We start from the raw sequence: 20,859 nt of genomic DNA, 5'->3' as shown, positions 1-20,859 counted from the left end.
CATAGGAATGCCATTACTATTGGAAATAATAATACGTTCCCTACCCTTAGTACTTACTATCGGTACTTATCAGCCAGATGCTGTTGCGGGCCATGATCTGCACAAAATAACCCTTGGCTCATGCAGCCGCAGCTGCATTGTCAACAGTGAACCTCACGAGGCAGGAACCGGCTGTGGCATCTAATGCCCCACCAATAATCTAACCCCGGAAATTATTTCGTCATTGTACAAGGGCTAGGTTTTACCCCGTCTGCCACCTTGGATAGGTATCGATAATAAAAAGTAACCATGCAAGGAGTTTCGGAGATAATCCTTATTGTCACACTATTTAGGATATATAGCATTGTATGCATAACGAGGTTTTGTTTTTAGAGTAAAATGAGAGTAGCACAAGTACAACACGTTGTTTGTTCATTTGCGGTTCTCGTGTCGACATTGTGACAGGATTCCTATTTAAGAGGAGGCTAACATCCCTTAAAACGTTACCCACCCTTAGCAGTCCTGTGTCTGCAGTTAAGAAGGCTATCTGCCTTGTAGGTACCCCACCAAAAAGTCCATCGACATCTCCTCTTTCTCTCCCACAACCACAAAGAATAAAAAAAAATGTGGACATCAACGCTCTCAAAGCTTGCGCTGCTCCTTGTTGCACAGAATGTCGTCGCAATTCCGTACTATTATGGAGAGAAGAAAGACGACAATGGCGCGGTGGCTTCTGAAGCCGCTGTTTGCAGTGAAATTGGAGTCGACCTCATGAAGCGGGGTGGGAATGCTGCTGATGCCGTAAGTTCTAGTTATCACTGAGTCGCCTTTGAACGAAGGAAGAGGGACTGACTGGACCGTAGATTGTGGGTACTGCGATTTGCGCCGGCACTGTTGGTAAGTACTATTTTCAGTTCCTAATCCCCACAGAATGTTTGCATGCTAATATGATGTCAAATAGCCATGTATCATAGCGGGTAAAGCACAAAATTTCTCAAAATCTAGTCGGAGTTTAACTAACTCTCTACAGCATTGGCGGCGGTGGATTTGCATTGATTCGCAGTCCCATTGGTGTCTACGACTTCATTGATTTTCGCGAGACCGCCCCTGCCTTGTCTAGCGAAGACATGTTCGCCAACAACACTGCGGCTAGCATCCGCGGCGGTCTCGCTTCCGCTACCCCAGGTGAACTGCGCGGACTCGCGGAGATCCACACTCGTTACGGTAGCCTCCCTTGGGCGGAGCTCATTGAACCGTCCATCAAGCTCGCTCGCGATGGCTTCACTGTCACTGAGGATTTGGTCGCCTACATGAACCACCCCTCTGGGCCGTTCCCATTTCTGACAGAAGACCCTTCCTGGGCGCAGGATTTTGCGCCGAATGGCGAGAGGGTGAAGTTAGGTGATACCATGTACAGGAAGCGGTATGCAGACACCCTAGAGACAATCGCAGACATGGGTGTAGAAGCGTTTTATGACGGCCCGATTGCGGATGCGACTGTTCGGAAGCTTGAGAGTACCGGTGGGATCATGACGCTTGAGGATCTGGCAGCATATGAGATTGTACACAGACAACCGGTTGATATGAACTACCGTGGTCTCACCTTGACAAGCTGCTCGGCGCCGAGTGGTGGCCCGGTGGTTTTGAGCACTTTGAATGTGTGGCAGGGGTTTGATGAGGCTAGTGTGGATATTAAAGCACATAGATTGGTGGAGAGTATGAAGTTTGCGTATGGACAGGTAAGAAAATGATCAAAATGGCAATATATCATCTTAAAGCAAGACGGAGCGGCTAATGTTGTCTTCATTAGAGATCTCTATTGGGAGATCCTCCTTCAACGGCGATATCACTACGTACCAGGAGTCTATGTTTAGTCCCGCTGTTGGTGACGAGATCCGTAGCAAGATTAAGGACGATTCTGTCCTCGACCCAAAGGAGTATGATCCGGCTGGCCTTGAATCATTGGAGACGTAAGTAACTCCGAGCCTCTGTGCCTCTTCCTTCGTCAACTAAAACTAAGATTACCTCCATGATAGCCCTGGAACATCCCACATGGTCTCAATCGATAAGGGAGGCCTTGCCATCTCTATGACTAGTACTATCAACCTTATCTTTGGTAGCCAGGTCATGATCCCCGAGACCGGCATCATCATGAACAATGAGATGAACGGTGTGTGCCCCTCATCCTCTCTCATTATTCCCACTCCTCTTCTCCTCATTCGCCCGAGTACTAATCTTGAACAAAAAAAAAATAGACTTCAGCATCCCGGGCACCAGTAACGCATTCGGCTTCGTCCCCTCCGCTGCGAACTACATCCGCCCCGGCAAGCGCCCTCTCTCCTCCATGTCGCCCAGCATCGTGGAGAACGCAGACGGTTCTATCAACTTCGTTATCGGCGCTGCTGGTGGCTCCCGCATCATCACGGCGACCATCCAGAATATAATCCATGTCATTGATGAGGGTCTTTCAGCTTGTAGGCTCTTTCTTCCTCTTCTTTAGTGGTGGTTATATACTGACATATCAATCCCTGGGGTTATTATAGACGAAGCAATTGCCCTGCCGCGCTTGCATAACCAGTTGACGCCTAATACAACTTTCTTTGAATATAAATACGACAACACCACTGTCGCAGCTTTGAAAGGCAGGGGCCAGATCCCGGTATGGGTTGCGCCGGGACAGAGCACTGCACAGGGTATCAGGAGGTTGCAGAATGGAACGTTTGAGGCTGCGAGTGAGCCGAGGCAGAAAAACTCTGGTGGCGTGGCGTTTTAATGGTAGTATGGTATGGTGGGAATAATGAGGCTTTTAAATGATTTCTTGGATGCATTTCGTTAGAGTGTAGAATTCGGTAGATATCTCTACAGCGAGCGGAAACACTTTGCAGATAATGCTGTTCTTTTTTTTCTTTCTCATTTTTTCATTTTCTCTCTCTTTCTTTTACTTCTTTTTGTGTTTGGGATGAGGCGTTTGGATAAAGGACAGGAGAAGACTCTCCATTTTATCGTCATATATGAGGCACGTTAGGGCTTCCAGTCACAGTCTATACAGTCGTCTTAAAGGCGAGCCCCCAAACTTGTCGGTTAATTCAGCTCACGATGAGGGGGAAGAATGTACGTAATAATGATAATAATGAAATTTCTTTCATAATATAGTTTAAACAGGAATTCCCATAGCACTAGCTAGCTTCTTGAAATCCCTTTAGGTACTAGACAATTTATATAAGAAGAGAATATATTGCTCGGATAAACTGAGGCCCCAACCCGAGTGATAACTTGTGATCAAAATCAAAGAGCCGGGTTCGTGTCGTGAGTCCTGTACATACATCACTGGGAAAAAATGCTGTGTTTCGATGTATGCATTTCTTGAGTGCCTTAGTTTACGTTCTTGCTAGCTTACAATCATGGCAAAGCGTATCGTATTAAGCTTAAGCTCGAGCAGTGAGTCGACAGTTAGCAGCTATTCAACCCTAGCTAGCAAACTCACACTCTGTGAAGTGATAATATACAGTAAAGCAGAGAGCTAATACAGCGAGATCTTGCCATAACAACATGAAATTAAGGCATCGTGGTCCGCATATCCACATTCATGACCTTACCGCCATCCTAGCACGCCACAGATATCTCTGCCGTATCGCGATGGTGCTGGAGCTGCGGGGTTACGGTTCTTTTTTCACTTCTCCAGAGCTCTGCATCGGCGTAACTTCATCTAGTCTATACGTGGGAGAGACACAGCCCTCCATCACGCTCGTTATGGAGATTATAGGAACAAGACACCGCATTGTGTATTGCCCATTCTAAAAGCACCGCGTTTCTTTTGCCGAGGCATTTCGCGCTGTGCATTATTTACACACAGATGGTTCAAATATGAGAGAGGGGGGCTTTCCGCGGGGGTCCGCTCCTATCATCCCTTTCCCGATTTCATATAAACGAAAAAGAAGCCGTTGGAGGGGGGGGGGGGGGATGGGAAGCCTTGGTATATAAAATACACATGTGTGTATATCTAATACCACCAAAATCCAACCCCCCCCCCCCCCCAGCACAGGCACGCTGAACGGTAACTGGCGACCTCACGACGTAGAGCTAACTCTTGCCCATAAAGAGCCTTCGCGGCCCGTTTGAGTACACCAAAGTCTCGAGAGTCCCAGTGTTGCTAGAACGAAAAAGGCACGTCGTCAATTCATCGTGGATGGTCAAGATGCTACCCCGCTGACGGCCCTGCAGCGAACGGCACCCAAAAACGCAACGGGGCATAGCATGGATGAGACGCATACCCACCACCACCCGCTGGAGATGACTGCAAAAAGCGATCCTTCCAACTGGCCGGCCGACAGCAGAACCAGCCTCCAATCCTCGAAGCACCGCGCCCCTTAGGACTTCGGCTCTTGCGAGACCCCGCTGCGCCCACATGCCCCCTTTGAGGAGGGAGGCGGGGTTCGAGGGTGTGCTGTTGGAGATACGCTTTGAGGCGCTGGAGGAGACGGGTGTTGGGCTGGTGGCGCTGAGGCGTGGGGGTGGCGAGGGGACAGCGGTGGAGGGGGGTGTGGGGTTGAGGTGAAGGAATGGTAGCTGTGTGATATACGGCCAATGTTCCTGTGTTCCATAAATGATTATTTTGAGTGGTACAGGAATCAAACCTACAAGAGGAGAAGATTGAGTTTTTTTGCTGTAAACCAATATATTTGCGTAGGTTATCTTCTGAAAGCTCCAATGGTTGACGTGAACCTATTATGCGGCAAGACCTCCAGTCTGGTTGGATAGAGTAGTATACCATGAGCTTTCTTTTACTCGAGCTCGTTTTTGGCTTGTTGAGATGCTTAAATGAAAAAGAAAAGGAAGAAAAACCTAGAGATGTAATCACAGACCATCACTCGTAACCTTCTGCCAAGCCACTTGCTGTCGACAGTCGGACCCCCGCAGTTCCTGCCGGATTTTTTTGCCTGTCCGGCGGTGTTACCTTCGAGCCGGGAGAGTACCGTGGAAACCGTCGGTAGACGAAGACATTGCGACCCCCCCCCCCCGGGGCATTCGTGGGTAGATATCGTGGGACAGACGAAAAAATCCCGCAACAAGTAATTCGCAGACATCCCTCCCCCCCACAACGGCCATCTAGCCGCCAAGAAGAGGAACCTTGACACCAAGAAGTGCAGTCAAATACCCGGCCCCTACGACTATCCTCAAGCCAATAGAAAGAACACACGCGGGGGCCTGATTGCTGCAAGGGAGACAGAGTGTGGTTGTGTTGATGATAGATGGATGTGTTGGGGTCGAGAGCCTCTTCTATGCGCTAAGGATACCTGTCCTCGTGGTGTCAGCCCAATTGGTCGTAGTCCTGTGGTGGAGAGTGAGGATTGTAGTTTTTCGCTGGTGGGGTGGGGGGGGGGGGGGGGGGGGCGGTATGGGTATGATGAATAGAGGTGTGGTGTGAGACAGCGGACTTGAGTGTTCACCGCCTGCTGCCATTCTTTTTCGCTCACCTACCATCAGCCCCCTTGGCGCCCCTTAGCACATCGAGCCAAGTATCAGTCCAGGCGACTAACAACACTCGTCCGGAAAACACCGTGCGTTTGCGCCTAACTCGATTACAGAGGGGACCGGAAGGTCTGGGGTTCGTTTTCCAGATTGTTGCTTCAGCTTGTGAGATCTTCCGCATACTGTTGTTTAATCTGGTTCCCCAACCCCCCCGGATGCGTTGATTGCCCATTGAGGGGTGGCTCTCTCTCGCCCGTCCATCACAGGCTATCACTCGTACGTGTCCTATTACTAATCAAGCCACCGGAGGAATGCTAGCTTCCGAGCCTTGGCGCTGTCGTCACCCTCCCACTCACTCACACTCACACTCACACACTCACTCACTCACTCACCCTCTCACTCACACTCACACTCACCCTCTCACACTCACCCTCACTCACACACCTCCACCCCACACACTTCTACCAACCACTCATACCACAAACCGTCAACCACTCAAACCGGTTACGCGTAACGTGCACAAAAACTAGCACACTACACGAGCAGGCCTTGTCGCCATGTTTGGCTCCGAGTTTGACTTTAAGCGCACCACTCCGCTACACGACGAGGAAGAAACACCCTCGGAGGATCCCGACTCGTACTCGGACGATGGCTACACCCTCCGCGACTCTTCGTTCGAGGAGCAGCCCCCCGGCAGCGAGAAGGTAAAAGATGAGGTGGGCTTTGGGCCTCAGGTGAGGAAGAACCCGAGGCGGTCGTGTGCGGTCTACTTCTTGCTCTTTACGTGTGGGCTGTTTGTGTTTACGCTGCTGGCCCCGAGGGGCTTCTATAGCGGTAGGCTTAGGAGGCCTTCCTGGGCGGTGGGGGTGGAGGATGCGATTGAGGGGGGGGAGGAGGAGGGGGCGGGGGCGCCGTTGGACGTGTTTCAGGTGTATCCGCCGGTGAGGGTGGGGGCGGAGTTCTTGCCAGCGTCGTATGAGGGGAGAGGGAGGGAGTGTAGTGTTGTGCTGATGGAGCATGAGTTTGGGTGGAGTTATGGGAAGCCTTTCGTTGGTGAGTTCCTTGCAAGATGTGTTTCTGGTACAACGGAGAGTTAAGACTTGGTCTAGGGAACTATGCACCGCCAAAGTGCAGATGGACGCATGTGCTTTTTAACCTCACCATGACGTCGAAAGGGAGGCAGTTTGATAGGCTTGCCATGCTGTTTCTTGGGGATGTTGAGGTCTTCCGGACGAGTACCGCAGAGCCTACGCAGGCTGGAATTATCTTCAAGTATGCCCTACCTTGGCCCTGCTCGATAGCTTAGAGAGCATTGATTAACCTCTGGCACAGCTACATGAAAGACATGACCGCCTACACTGCCCTCCTCAGCCAGCCCCAAAAGCTGATCTTCGACCTTGGAAACCTCGTCGACTCCACCTACACCGGGACCTTCACCGCAACCCTCACCGCAACCTTCTACACCCCACCCACCACCTACCCCACCCGCCCCCCGCACAACTCACCATCAGGCCCCGCAACCCACATCCTCCCCATCTCCTCCCTCTCCTCCACTGCCAACCAACCCTCCCACTTCCTCCTCCCCCGCGACCGCGCCAGCACACGCCTCACCCTCCCGCCCAACACCATCCGCGCAACCGTCTCCCTCTCCGCCTCCGGCAACGCCGACGAGGAGTTCTGGTACACAAACGTCCCCACCGCATACACGCACACCTTCCCGGCCACGCCCCTCCCCGGCGCATCCCCCTTCCGCGAGATCCAGCTCCTCATCAACGGCGACATCGCGGGCGTCGCATGGCCCTTCGCAGTCATCTACACCGGCGGCATCAACCCCGCGCTCTGGCGCCCCATCGTTGGCATCGCCGCATACGACGTCCCCGAATACAGCATCGACATAACCCCCTTCCTACCACTCATCCTCGGCTCCCCGGCAACATTCGAGATCCGAGTCGTCACCGCCGACGACCCCGCGGAGAGCATCGCAAACGACTGGATCGTCTCTGGCCGCGTCTTTGTGTGGACGGACCCCAAGGAGGACTGGATCACCACGGGGGCGCTGCACACAAAGTCCCTCGATGCAACGGCGTTCACGGCGATAACGCGGCTCACAGCGGAGGACGATGGGGCAGTGAATAAGACGCTGTACCACCGCATCACGGCGCAGCGCGCGCTCTCGTTCACAGCGACGATTAATACCTCCGCTGGCCCGCGCGCTGCGGCGTGGTCGCAGGGGCTTAGCTACGTGAACACGAACCGGCTTAGCGCCGGCGGCGCGACGCAGGAAGTTGAGCAGGTTACGCAGGGGAGCGCGGCGGGCGCGGCGGGGGGCGCGAGTACGTTCCGGTGGCCGCTGAGTGTTAATACGACGTTCTTGGTGGACGCGGAGCGGGGGAATTTTACGATTTGGGCGGGTGTGGAGCGGGGGGTGGAGGAGAGGGGGGAGGGGGCGGTGTTTCGGAGGAGGGGGAGTATGGAGACGGCGCAGAGTGGGGCGGCGATGTGGAGGAGTGGTAAGGGGGGGTGGGGGGTGACGGAGCAGGAGATGGTGTGGACGGGGACGCCGGGGGATGCGGAGGGGGTGGGGGGGTATGGGAGGAGGGTGAAGGCGGAGGAGGGACAGGTGGTGCGGGATTGGGAGTGGGTGAATGGGAGGAGGGTGTTGGGGGATTTGGGCGTGGTGGAGGGTGAGGGGCTGGGTGGGGAGATGGGGTTTGTGGACGAGGGGAGGAGTGTGAGGAGTTTTTTGGGGAGGGGGCCGGGGTAGTGGGGTGGTGTGTGTGGGGTATGTATGAAGCTTTTCTTCTTTTTTCTGGTCGCTTTCTTTCTTTCTTTCTTGCTTGCTTTGTGCGCTGGAAGTAGTTGCTTTGGTTTGGTTATTGGATATTGGATATTGGACTTTTCGGTTTTGAAGCGCGCGGGGGTGGAAGCTACCCCGAGGAGACTAATGATGTATTGATGTATGCATGAGTAAGACGTATTGTAATGAGAATAATTGCCCCTCCCCACCGTGGAAAGATCCCGCTGGCCTAAAGTGGTGGGGTAATGCCGTATACCAGTGTTTCTACTCTCTCTACCCGCTCTGTCGGTCGAAAGAGGGAGGGGAGAGGGAGGGGGGAGAGGGAAAGATTGGATTGGTGTGGTGTGGTGTGTGGTATGTGGTGTTGTGTTGTGGTTTAGAGATATACCTCGCGGATATATGCTTTTGTGGTTTTACTGTTGGGTGGGGTTGCGCCGGTGTACGATGTGTGCCCATGTGTGCCCATGTGTGCCCATGTGTGCCCATATATGCCTATGTATACCTTAGTATACCCATCACCTATCCCAAACACCAGACCTTCACCCCCTGCCAGGCCAGTAAAACACAAAAAAGCAGCGAGGCACACACAGTTACTCCCGCGACCATCTGGGGCTCTATATATATGGTACGAGTGCCGCCCCCCCCCCCCCCCCCCCTCCCCCTCTTCTCCCGCCCCATATATACGTCCAAACCATCTCCATCACCATCTCTATCTCCGCCTCCTAAACCGCCGGACGAACCGAAAAACCGGTGGCACTCATGCAAACCCGTTACGGTAAATCGTGATGGAATATACTCGTACGGTTGCAGTTGCAGTCGCAGGCGTGTGCCCTGCGCTTCTTGGGCCATGGGGGTTTGGGTGCCGGTTTTTGGGTTGGGTTGTGGGGGATGGGCGCTGGGTGGTTGGAGGGCGGTTGGGGGGTGGTTGGGGGGTGCGTCATGGGTGCTCACTCGGTGCCCCCGCGGGGGACTTGGGGGGGGGGGTGGGAGGTGGGAGGTATGGGTCTGGCTGCAGCTGGCCATGTGTGCTGTACTTTTTGTTCTTTTTGTGGACAACTAAGATGCATATTTCTTCTATTTTGATTTTCTGCCTCTGTACGTTCTTACTTTTACTGTCCCTTTTTTTTTTCTCTTTCTTTTTTTCTTTCTTTCCAATCTTCCCCTTCCACGTTTGGGGGTAGTAGGTACAAACAAGGATGGCTCTGGCTGGCTCTTTTTGTTTAATTTGCGCGGAGTATGCATGCATGCATGCATGCATGTACTTTTTTCTTTCAAATGGGCAGATGGATAAGGCGGCGACGAAATTCGTAGGAGTAAGATACGTATGTGCGGATATACATAGCTAGATCTAGCTGGATACGTGTACTAGATACAAATATAGGCAGCATCCGTATCACCGAGCCCGTTCTTTCCTCTCATGGTGAAGTTCAATACCCACGATCATTCTAAACACATGAAGCCCAACACCCGGCCACCGCGGGATACTGTCAATAACAATATGGACACTATGAAAATAAATCAGGGCAATGGCAGATTAATACTACACGGAGATATATGCTACATCGAATACCCGAACTGACGTGAGTTGAATTCTATGCTCTTCACGATTCAGGCTGTTCTACCCGTGGGACACACGATATAGAGACCTTCTTACTGGATGATGGCGTTCGGGGGCTTCTAAGAATACAGCCCGCCTGACACGGGCGAAAGATCGCGACCGGGATCGAATGGTATGTAGAGATGCCTGACATGTGTAGGGTTTGGTTGTATTCTATAATGCTGACTTGAGCTCAGTGTTGTATCCGGGGGCGTTTGAGACGAGGTCAGGTGTTATCTTGCCCATCTTGAATGCGGTGAACGAATTGGCAACAACACCAATATCGCTGGTCTCGAGATGGTGTAAGAAGTCGAGTGAGGGGTTGTGCGCCAAGGCCAAACAAAAGGTTTTGAATAACAAGGCCCTTATTCGACTGCTGTGGAGCGATGTTTTCTACTTGGGAGACTGATGGGTGTGTTACTAATGGTTGGAGATTAGATACAAACTCCGTATTCAGAGCTCGACGAACTGGAATTTCCGCCCATAGCTTGTCGCTAGCATTGATAGCACTAGTACAACCTGGGAATCCCAAAGTCAGTCTCGTGACTAAGGAGACTCAATTTTGAGTTGTTGGAAAGATCACAAGACCTTTGAACCTAGCCTCAATTAAAGGATGAGTTCTTATGCTTACATCCTTGGAAGAATACATCATCGCTGCATCGAGAGCTTCTGTATTAATTGCATATGGATGGATGATAGCGGCAAATGGCAAGGGTTCTAGTGTCGAGTGATATTCTATGACTAGCATTACAGAACGTAAGGGACAGGGATGATCCTCAGTAAGGAGATTCTCATTTTCTGACCGGTTTGCAGAAGCTCTTACTCTCAATAAGCGAGGATCACGGAGCAGTGCCTTTGCGTGGTTCTACATGGGCGGGAGTTGAGTCAGAAGCACTGGAAAGAATATTACGCATGAACACCGATTCAAGCTCTCAAATTATCCATTAAGAGTAAGAGAGGTAGACTACCAGCTGCACCCAAGAACAGTCCCCAACCAGAAAGAAAGAAAGAAGCCGAAAAGAAGAAACCAGCAAAAAAAAAGAGAGAAAAAACGGAAAGAAAAAGGAATCTGAAACCCCCCAGATAAAAATACATTCCCAATCACGATCCGATCCATTTCCCCACCAGCCAGCCAGCTCCTCCACATCAGTTTTTCCTACTCCCCGACCTGCCTCCACCCCCCGCTCTCTTATACGCGCTCTCGCCCGTCCCAGCGCTCGAGCTCGACCGCTTCAGAATGACCTCGCGCTTCTTATACTCCAGCCCCATTCCAACCGCCAACCGGTCCGCGGTGCACAGTATCTTCTCCCTCCGCTGCTGCTCCTCAGCCTGCTCATCTCGAAAGCTCGTGTATACCGGCACCTCCTGCTGCGGGTCCTCTTGCGAGTACGGCGGAGGATCGCGGGGCTCAGCACGCAGGAGGGGGATGGCGTCGTCGTAGTTGCTAGAGCGTAGGCGCTGGTATGCATCGGGCGCGGAGAGCTTGTTGACGATCTTTTTGAAGGTGAGGTTGTTGTTTGCCATTTGAACGCTCGTGTGTGTGGCTTGGTATAGGGACTTGTAGGTATGTACCGCACTGATGTATGCAGTGCTGTGGCTGTGGTACGATGGATTGTCTGTACAGCTGGCTGTGGCCTGTACGCGGTGGTAGTGGGACAATGCAATGTGTGACTGTAACAATGAGCGATGGGTGAGAGAGAGGCTAGTGCGTGCTTTGGGTTATTTAAGATACCCTTACCCTCGCGAGCAGAGATCCACAATTGTATTGTTGGCGAGCCGCCATGGACTGGACGGAAATGTATGTCGTCTTGAGGCGGTATACAGTCATTGCGCAATTGCGGGGCGGGAGCTAGAGGACGTACACGTGCACGCTAGTGGATGAGCTACGATGGGCGTAAAGGCATAGAAAGTGGGAATTGTATTACACCTACACCTACTAGCTGCATGTACATGTGGTACTTGTTGTAGTGCGCGTTTGTATCTCACACAGATTTGAACGGTGGTTATATAGGGTCCGGGATCTATATGTGACTTTAGCTGCTGTGTAGCACTAATAATGGCTGACAAAGCAATTATCACTAAGACCAACACCAGCCTCGGCATCTGTTGTCTTACACTAGTGTCATGGCGAGCTCATTGGGGTCTGTCTGTTGTGGTAGGTTCGTAGTGTGGCTGGCAATTGAATGCGCGCGTTCTATCGCTATTGCTGATTGTGGTCACGTCGGTCATTGCGGTGGTAGGCGTTGTTAAAGACAGCTGTTTTGTGAATATAAACGTTTCATTAAGTACATGTAGTTTGGGCGTTGCTCTAAATTACATGTATATATCTGTACTTTATATTGAGGTAGTTTAGCCTCTAAATTATACCTATAAAGCGAGAGCTTTCGTTTCTCTCATTTTTGTTTCTACTCGTCAGTCCATACAACCAATTTTTTACGTTCTCGGTTCTTTACTTATCATAATATAGGAAAACAACTATCACCCCGATTCACCATAATAGGCAATAGCAAGAGCAAGAGCAAGGCCGAGGTCATTAATCTTTATTCCTCCTGCTGAGTTTGTAATCTGGCTATTTCTAGCGGTTACTCCTGTTGAGGCCTCTATCTATTGACTAGTAGACGCTTTCACGGGGGTACGGTCAACACGGGGGTATGGTCAATCCCAAATATACGCCGGAGTGATGTATGATACGCAGGGAGTTGATCGGCTACCTCTTTTGGTTTCCATACAAAATCTTGGAATTGACCGTACCCCCGTGTTGACCGTACCCCCGTGAAAGCGTCTACTCGGTTTAGCCCGGCAGAGCACGCAACACAGCCGAGAAAAATATCGAATCCCGGAACATGTCTCTCGGCCCGCCACTGCCTTGCCTTCCGGGTGTTTGACCGGCCGGAGGAGTTGGTCGGCAGTCCGTGATCTGTTCATTGATCCCATGGCGGATGATTATGGCATCATACTGACGCCTCCATATACGCCACACCACCGGATACTTGCGTCCTCGTATATATACCGAATTACACCGCAACTTCAAGATTGATAGTATATGAAACGATCCTGCGATGCCACACAAAGCGCACAAAACACACATACACACATACACCGATCCCGATAACCGCTGCTTACTCGTAACCACCCACACAAGTACAACCGAACCTCCCAGCCAGAGTAGTGGCACCCAAAGGAAGGGCGACAAAGTGAGATTGACGACGCAAATTGTTTTCAAATAGTTACTCTCTTATCTTTTCTTTATTGCTTAGATGGCGGCTGAAGTAGGGAAGTTCAGCTGGTGTAAGGTTGCATGCGATTAATTAATTATGAATTAAACAAAAAAAAAAGGAAAAAAAAAAAGCGGGATCACTAATTCTCACTCGTCCCCTATACCCGCCAATGCTCGCCTCCTAGAAACGTTAGGGTTAGGGTTCCTATTCCCGCCACAACGAAGTTAAATAGCCCGCCTATTGATGCTGCCAAACAAGGGTTGATATACATTCTCTATGTTTCAACCCCGCCCCCCGAGCATATATCGAAAGCTAAGTGTGTATACCTGAGGAGATGTCGACACTCCGCGGCCGTTTCAGACATTATCATACGGGAGGGGGGAAGGTTGAAAGTTGAAACGGCAACGTCACCACTCCTGTTCTCGTATGTTAGCTACAGCTAGCTGGTAAATAGTGTGCGGTGCTATTAATACTATACTGCGTGTCGAAATACTTGTCATTGGTGCTGCCACACGCTGTTTGTTTATTCGGGTGCTGATACCCTACTCGCCAGCTTGGTATAGTACTATTATAACCGCGCCCGCTAGTAGTTGAACCAGCGAACCAATCGACCAATCACAAACCAGCTAACCACTCACTCAATCACCCCCCGATTCTTGGAAGTCTGCGAAAATGTTCCAGGTCAGCTAGCAGCTGTCTTCAATGACGTATATACTTGGGCCAAACACAAGAGCACAACACAGCGTACTGTGTGTGGTACGTAATACAGTCAGTGCCTGCCATGCCCGCCCGTATTTTCAGTTTTCAGCCGCCGAAAGTAATATTAGGGTTGTAATTGTGTGACGATAATTAGAGTTCTTTTCTTTTGTGTTTAGAATAGGGGGGCGCATGAAAATGGGGCGGCTTTGACTATATTTCTCTTGTGTTATTATGATTTTGGGTGTTTGTTTTGCAGATTGTTTATCAGGATGACTTGATCCTAGCCGTCAGCCATAATATGTATCAGTTTTCTTTTCTTCTCTGTCGTTGAGATTTAAGGCTTGAGTAAGAAATAAGGGTAGATATCCGTTTAGGCAATAATCGATGTCAATCAATGACGATCCCTATATGACCGATGAACTAAGCTGCCTTCTTCAGGCAGGTTCGAAATCCGTTGCTTCACACATAATCACTCGTTAAATCCAACTCCACAATCCTCGAATCTCCCCAGGCACTAACCAATCAGCCTTACGTCCAACAGCAACAGGCATGCCCTAGTAATAAACGCCACAAGGCGCAGGTATGTACTACATACATACGGTTGATGTCTGTTGGAAATAGTGGTCCGATGTGTCTGTAAGAAGAAAGTGTATAGACAGTTGTATCACTCGACTCTTTCTTTCCTTTTGGGGTACAACGTCGATCTAGCGTACTACTGAATGACTACATGTAGAGAGTCAGATGCGGTTTGCAACTCGCGACTCTAGATCCTTACCACGAGGGTTGAAGTTGGAATGCCAAGCCAAGGATGAAGATCGCTGTTAGCAACCAACAGGAGGCTGCTTCCAACCAATCAGGATGTACGTGGAGATGTGGTAGAGAACTACATCGCAGCACGTCGTGCATCAGAGACTTTCTTTGCTAGCTAGCGGAAAGGCCCCTGTTCGTCGTCTCTTCGGACTTAATCGACCGTACCCCTTGCGTACATAATTTAGTAGAGTACTAGGGAGGAGTGCCTAATGTAACCAGATGAAATCTTTGCTTTCCTCCAATAGGTAGTGCATATTTGCTCATTAGCTAGAGGCTGCCCGTGTCCCGCATCGGTCCTTATCTCATAAACGGAGAGGGAGCGTTTGGTGAATTGTTGGGGTATCCTTGTTTTGCCGACTACGAGTTTAACATGACGTGACGTGAAGAAAGGCCGGACGGACAGACAAGACAGACATGACAGACATGACAGACATGACAGACAAGACAAGACAGACAGCGGGTGGTTTGGGTTTGCCGTGAGTTCCGTGGTAGGATTAGCAGCGGAGAGAGGACAATTTCAGAGTGTGAAACTTAGGGCGGTGGTCTGTGCCGTTGGCGGGGATATAGGTGGGGGTGGTTGTAGGGTAGATTAGATCGTGGCGCGGCGGAAGGAGGGATTGGGTGGGGGGGGGGGGGGATAGGTAGGATGGGGTTGAGAATACTGTATGTAGCCGCGTGATATTGCAGAACACTTTGGAAATTCGGAGAGTATGTACATGTAGTATGAGCCATAGAAGACAACGTACGGATGAGATATCCGGGGTTGAAAAGATCCGGAATCGACAAAATCTCTCTTTTCCTCTCTCTTCCTCCCTCTTGCATATTATGTATAATTAAGCACAAAAGCGATAAGCGGATACGAGCGCACCCGCATATTCCAATACTTACCATGTACCTTGTCGAATATTAAGCACTTTACATTCGGAGATTTTTGTTTCTCTTCGGTACCTTGTGACTGAGGAATTGTTTCTCCAAAGATGTGGTGGGGGGGGTGTTCACCTGTCGAAATATCGACGACTTACGACATATGCTTCAGTTTCTTCATTCCCGGATAGGAAGTTATCGATAACCATTTCCACGTGCTCTGTGATGGATCAGCCACTAGTCCTTTAGGTTGTTTACCAGGTATGTACAGCGATTCACAGTCATTTGGCGAATACACCCATTTGGCGAACAGGGATTAAGGCCAATAAGAATCAAGATATCTTAGTCAAACTCGAGGTTTTACTGGTTGCTGGCTGGTTGCTACATAAAAATTCGCCAAATGGGTGTATTCTGTGAATCGCTATAGATTTCTTCTGAGCATCCTTGCCCCCTACCCTTTCTGGTAGTAAGAATTAGTAACCTCCTTGTACCCCTCGTCCCCTAAACGACATCAACCCCATATCCTTACTTGCATTCCCACCTCCTCCTCATCGCACCTCAGCTCCCTCAACTCGCGCCACAAGCACCTAATATAGTTCGGATTTTGCAAATACCTGATAGTATTAGACAGCAGAAAAAATGTCTCGTGTAACGCGCGGTTGGTGTCTTTCGCCTAATGGAATCTGAATGAGTGTTATGTACCCCTGCCAAGCCCTGGTCTCGTTACATGGTTGGTTGGCTGACGGCTGCCATTGAGGGTGAATATGAAACGAAGCGACCCGTACTTTAGGGGGGCAGGGGAGATTTGCTTTTTGCAGTGCGTTCAGGGCTGAAGAGTCGGCAGCTTGGTGGTTGATTTGATCGTGGACTTGGGAAATACGAGGGAATCTCTTAGGTCGATTACATGCCCGACTCGACTTGCCCCAGGGTACCTTCTGAGCTGGGATATCACTGTGCCTGCAGTAGTAAGAGCGGTAGTTTTAACTCTACCTTCTGCATGCCCGACCGTCTATGGAAGTCTGTCTGTATTCTTGAAAACAGCCGACTTAGGAAGGGGGTAACCTTGAAAGACATTGTGGCTTACATACAACAAGGATCTTGAAAATTTTCATTCGTCACACGCATAGAGGGAGAAAGAAAGAACAAAAGGAATTGAACGGAGGATGTCACGGATCTTGCCATCATGGTGGTTGAATATGTTGACGTTCAAAGTTCCCTTTTCCGCCTGGCTATGCAACTTGGGCTACCTACTACCCTTCTCGCGATACAATATTCCCGATTGGCTACACAAACACGACCAGTAATATGTTTCAACCCCAACAGAGGCAATTATTTTTTCAAAGTGTAAGGGGAGGGGGAAGAAGCAAGTTTTAACGTTTCGATCTCAGAACGGTTAAAGTTGTGCAACACTTCAGCTGCAGCCCGCTACGAGGTCCAATCAACCACAGGATTGGGTCCATCCCGCGCGCCTTCCTGCAGAGCGATCCCTGTGCTGCTCAGGGGAGAGATTTCTGTGATGGGATGGGATGTAAGTGCATCTCTTTAGATAATCCAGATCCTTAATTCTGGAACCTATGGAGAGGGGGGGTGGGCGTGGTCATCTCGGGAGGGGGGTCGCACAGGCTGAGGTCCTATCAACTTTCATGATTGTGAGGGGGAGTGATCTTGAATACAAATACTGAGTGTTCCCACCCTCCAGATTGAAAGGTTCTTTAGTTCTTCACCCAGCGGGCAGATACCTCCACGTTCTCTCACTCCTTCCTTCCTTGTTCGTTTCTTCTTTCCCGAGATCTAGTATCTTGAAAGGCATAACTCTTGAAGAGTTCCTTTATCCACTCTCTATCTTACGGCTATATATCAATACTGGTTATCACCGCCTCAACTAAACAAAAAAAGAAACCCAAGTACCCCATTCAATATGAAATTCACACTCCCCCTCCTCGCCCTCGCCGGCACCGCCTTTGCCCACAACTTCGTCACCCACTTCCACATCAACGGTGTCGCCGACCCCGACTGCGTCCGCCAAGCCGTCTCCTCCGACCCCATCTTCGACATCTACAGCGACGCCATGGCATGCAACAACATACAACGCCTCGCTCCTAAAAAATGCGTCGTCCAAGGCGGAGACGCCGTCGGCTTCGAATGGCGCGTCGACCGCAACACCCCCCCCGCCGACTTCCCGCTCAAGGACGGCTACATCCCCGTCGGCGTCACCGACGACTCCCACAAGGGGCCCTGCTCCGTCTACATGAAGAAGGTCAGCGACTCGTCGACCGCCGACGGCCCTGGCGACGGCTGGTTCAAGGTCTCCGAGGACGGCCTCGATTCCGCCGGCTCCTTCTGCAGCGATCGCATCCGCCTCGCAAACGCGCCGCAGGCAGGTATCATCCCGAGAAACATCGAGTCCGGCGATTACATCCTCCGCGCAGAGATGATCACTCTCAACGATGCTGGCCCTGCATCCCGGGGCGGCGCTGAGCAGCCGCAGTTCTATACGGGATGTGTCCAGATCACGGTCGAGGGCGCCTCGGGGACGAACCCGGACACCGTCAGTATCCCTGGCCACCTCAATATGGGCATGAAAGGCATGATCTATGACATCTGGACCCCGGCCAACGGCCCCTACAGCGACTACACTGTCCCTGGCCCCGCGCCGCTGTTGAACCTCGTCCCCTTCAAGGCTGGTGTTTCGCCTGCTACCGTCGGTGGCTCAAGCGGTTCTACACCCTCCACTAAGGCATCATCATCAAAGCCCGCTTCCACCGCCGCCGCATACACCTCGCAGGTCGCTGCCACCTCCGTCCGCGCACCCGCAACAACCACTGAAGCGTCTGCCGTCACTAGCACCCCCGCCTCTTACGATGATGTTGAGGACGTTCCAGCTGAGACCAGCGCCGAGGATGTCCCGGCTGAGACTGGCTCTGAGGACGTCCCGACTGAGACCAGCGCCGAGGATGTCCCGACTGAGACCAGCGTTGAGGACGTTCCAGCTGAGACCAGTGCACCAGCCCACGAAGCACCCACCCAGGCACCTGTTGTTGTGGCCACGACTGTCACTTGCACTACCCTCGTGACGAGCTACACAACTGTCTCTGTCACCGCCGGCGAGACCACGTCGACGGTCGTTGTGGACGACTCAACCCCCGCCAGCGAGGTGGCAGCGGAGCCGACAAAGGCGTATGGTGGACATGGCCACCGCCGCGGCGGAAGGGCGCACAGGAAGAGGCATCACTTGTAGATTTCGCCATGCAGCTCCCGGGGAGTTGTGGTTACGTATAAAACAAAATAGCGGTGTTTTGCTCGGTTATTGTTCTTGTAGATATTATTTTATGTTTATTTATTTTTTTCACTTCTTTTTTGGAGCGGCCTGCGAGTTTTTTGGGGCATGCTTTTTTGTATTTTGATTTGGAAGATTTGGGGTGAATACCATAGCGTGGTTGTATTACATAAATTACTCTAGAATTCGTACTGGTGCCTGTATCTGTGCCTCGAGCTGAGAAGTGAGATTTGAGTGACTCCTTGCCTGAGTGTGAGTGGTTATGGCAATTTGACGGTGGCTGGTCGAGCGGTGCATGGGCTATCACTCGATGTGAGGAGTCGCCTGTATGTAACTAACTGCTAACTAATGCATCGCCAACCCGCCCGATTATGTAAAGCACCACCAAATCTGCGGCCTAGAGTACGGCCACTGAAGCACTGCGTAATTAGAATAGAGTGGACTGCACATGCACCGCAGCCCCTAAACCCCCCCCCCCCCCCCCAAAAAAAAAAAAAAAAAAAAAAAACTAAACCAAACCAAACCTATCCTCCTAAGCAATGGCGTCAAGCTCAGCTGCGCTTCGTACACCAGCAGCGGGGTTATGATTAGTCCCTCCCACTGGGGCATTGCATTCCGGGCATTTGACCTGTTCCATAGGCATCCCACACTCGCCCACAGTGAACTATCAAATTACTAGTTAGTAAAAGCGTTATGTATGAATAGGTAGGGTAAAGTCAAGAACTTACCGGGTGTCCATTCTGACAATAGTACCAACGGCCAGTGGAAAATTCAAACGTCAGATGTTTTTTCATAGCTCTCACCACAGTCTCCATTTCTTGGTCGGTAATGTCTTGATAAAAGGTACCACCGCTCAGTTGTCTTCGAACAACCTCGAGCATTTCCTTCATGCCGTCTACTCCTGTGAACTGTCCCCCCTCACAAACCTTATCGGCTTCATCTAGATATGTAGTTGCTTCTTTGGCCGCCTCATTCAATTTCTCGACGCTACTTGGATCTTGCGGAAGTTGGCGCCAGATAGCTACCATTTTTGCAAATATACCTATAAAGATTCATTAGTCACAAAACGTAAAATGGGTGCTCGCATGGTACGAACCTATAGCATCAACCTCCGCACCAGGAAGGTTTTGAGCTCTGGCAACATTTATATTTGTTCGGCAAATATTTAAAGAAGCCTTCGCCTTTCTTGAAGCGTTTTGTGAAACAAAGTCAATCAAGACGTCCATATTATGATTTGATCGATTGGTTGGTTGAGCTAGATCATGCCATGTGCGACGATGATTAGTAGGAGGCTCCTTAGCCTTGGATTTAAGGTGATGAGCCAGCAAAGCATTCTCAGTAACCATAAGGAGGTTGGAACGGCAGCATAGTATCGTCGCAAGTAGTTCCAGGCGTGTATCCGGACGGAAGTAGAGAGTTGCGTGAGCTTGTTTTTCCGAATTGCTCAAGGCTTTACGTGTGACTGTGCTTTGATACAGCCGCATTGCTGGCTGCTGCTGCTTTTTGGTCGTTCTCACAAAGCTTTTCAGTTTAGTTGAGATATTCTCTATCATGTCAAGTCTCTTTCCCAACTCAGCCTTCTTTTGAGTTTGTGTCATTTGAGATCCTTGCCCTGATTCTGTGGCTGGGGGAGATAAGGTCTCATAAAATGCGTCTCGGGATTTGATAAGCTCACTCTCAAGTTCAACTACCTCTGCTTGAAGCTCTTCATATCTGGTAGATGCAGTAGTGAGGAACCCTCTGGTCATTTCCATGATCACCGCGCGATTGATCACTCGTCCGTAACGGCGAACACTGTACTGCAGCAAAGGCTGACGGCAAGAAGGGCATTTTGGAACTTGCTCCTCCAGAATCCCTACTGGATCAATGTATCCATTATAACGCCCCTGGTTGTCCCTAGAATATGCGTTGTCAAGCTCTAGATAGCCATCCAAAGTTTCTCGAGTAAAGAAGTGGCCACAGGACAGCACGAGTATGGGGTTTTCGTCGAGATCGATTGAACTGTAGGGAGCAAATTCAATCATATCAACCCCTGTATCTTCTTTCCTCTCTTCTGAGCAGCAATGTTGGCAGAAACCAACGGCAGGACAGATTTCGCCGCATAGTGATGGGCATCTATGACCGCATTTGAGTATTTCATCGCATCTTT

The 20,859-nt window shown here is 50.6% G+C and overlaps 6 protein-coding genes across 6 annotated transcripts; 3 read left to right on the top strand and 3 right to left on the bottom strand.

Moving 5' to 3' along the window:
• Window positions 1-603: 603 nt before the first annotated feature.
• On the top strand, window positions 604-2,752 carry LAJ45_08489 (uncharacterized protein; the record flags this gene model as incomplete). The annotated part of the gene is made up of 8 exons (XM_046118039.1): window positions 604-780; window positions 843-876; window positions 941-956; window positions 1,010-1,718; window positions 1,792-1,949; window positions 2,016-2,149; window positions 2,235-2,453; window positions 2,523-2,752. The coding sequence occupies 8 exons, from the start codon at window positions 604-606 to the stop codon at window positions 2,750-2,752; spliced, it is 1,677 nt and encodes a 558-aa protein (XP_045968637.1).
• A 3,253-nt stretch (window positions 2,753-6,005) lies between these two features.
• LAJ45_08488 (uncharacterized protein) lies at window positions 6,006-8,212 on the top strand (the record flags this gene model as incomplete). Its single annotated transcript, XM_046118038.1, has 3 exons — window positions 6,006-6,501; window positions 6,558-6,720; window positions 6,781-8,212. 3 exons carry the CDS (start codon window positions 6,006-6,008, stop codon window positions 8,210-8,212), a joined length of 2,091 nt encoding a protein of 696 aa, XP_045968636.1.
• Window positions 8,213-10,988: 2,776 nt separating this feature from the next.
• On the bottom strand, window positions 10,989-11,366 carry LAJ45_08487 (uncharacterized protein; the record flags this gene model as incomplete). The annotated part of the gene is made up of 1 exon (XM_046118037.1): window positions 10,989-11,366. One exon carries the CDS (start codon window positions 11,364-11,366, stop codon window positions 10,989-10,991), a length of 378 nt encoding a protein of 125 aa, XP_045968635.1.
• A 2,852-nt stretch (window positions 11,367-14,218) lies between these two features.
• Window positions 14,219-14,823, bottom strand: LAJ45_08486 (uncharacterized protein; the record flags this gene model as incomplete). The annotated part of the gene is made up of 4 exons (XM_046118036.1): window positions 14,219-14,273; window positions 14,355-14,482; window positions 14,535-14,598; window positions 14,786-14,823. The coding sequence occupies 4 exons, from the start codon at window positions 14,821-14,823 to the stop codon at window positions 14,219-14,221; spliced, it is 285 nt and encodes a 94-aa protein (XP_045968634.1).
• Window positions 14,824-17,351: 2,528 nt separating this feature from the next.
• LAJ45_08485 (uncharacterized protein) lies at window positions 17,352-18,671 on the top strand (the record flags this gene model as incomplete). The annotated part of the gene is made up of 1 exon (XM_046118035.1): window positions 17,352-18,671. One exon carries the CDS (start codon window positions 17,352-17,354, stop codon window positions 18,669-18,671), a length of 1,320 nt encoding a protein of 439 aa, XP_045968633.1.
• Window positions 18,672-19,242: 571 nt separating this feature from the next.
• LAJ45_08484 (uncharacterized protein) lies at window positions 19,243-20,850 on the bottom strand (the record flags this gene model as incomplete). Its single annotated transcript, XM_046118034.1, has 4 exons — window positions 19,243-19,374; window positions 19,439-19,752; window positions 19,807-20,606; window positions 20,741-20,850. 4 exons carry the CDS (start codon window positions 20,848-20,850, stop codon window positions 19,243-19,245), a joined length of 1,356 nt encoding a protein of 451 aa, XP_045968632.1.
• Between the last annotated feature and the right edge of the window lie 9 nt (window positions 20,851-20,859).

The sequence above is a fragment of the Morchella importuna genome (assembly GCF_003444635.1).
Source record: "Morchella importuna strain M04M26 chromosome Unknown Morimp01GS030, whole genome shotgun sequence".
Lineage (NCBI taxonomy): Eukaryota > Fungi > Ascomycota > Pezizomycetes > Pezizales > Morchellaceae > Morchella > Morchella importuna.
This window is presented reverse-complemented; position numbering and strand designations above follow the sequence as displayed.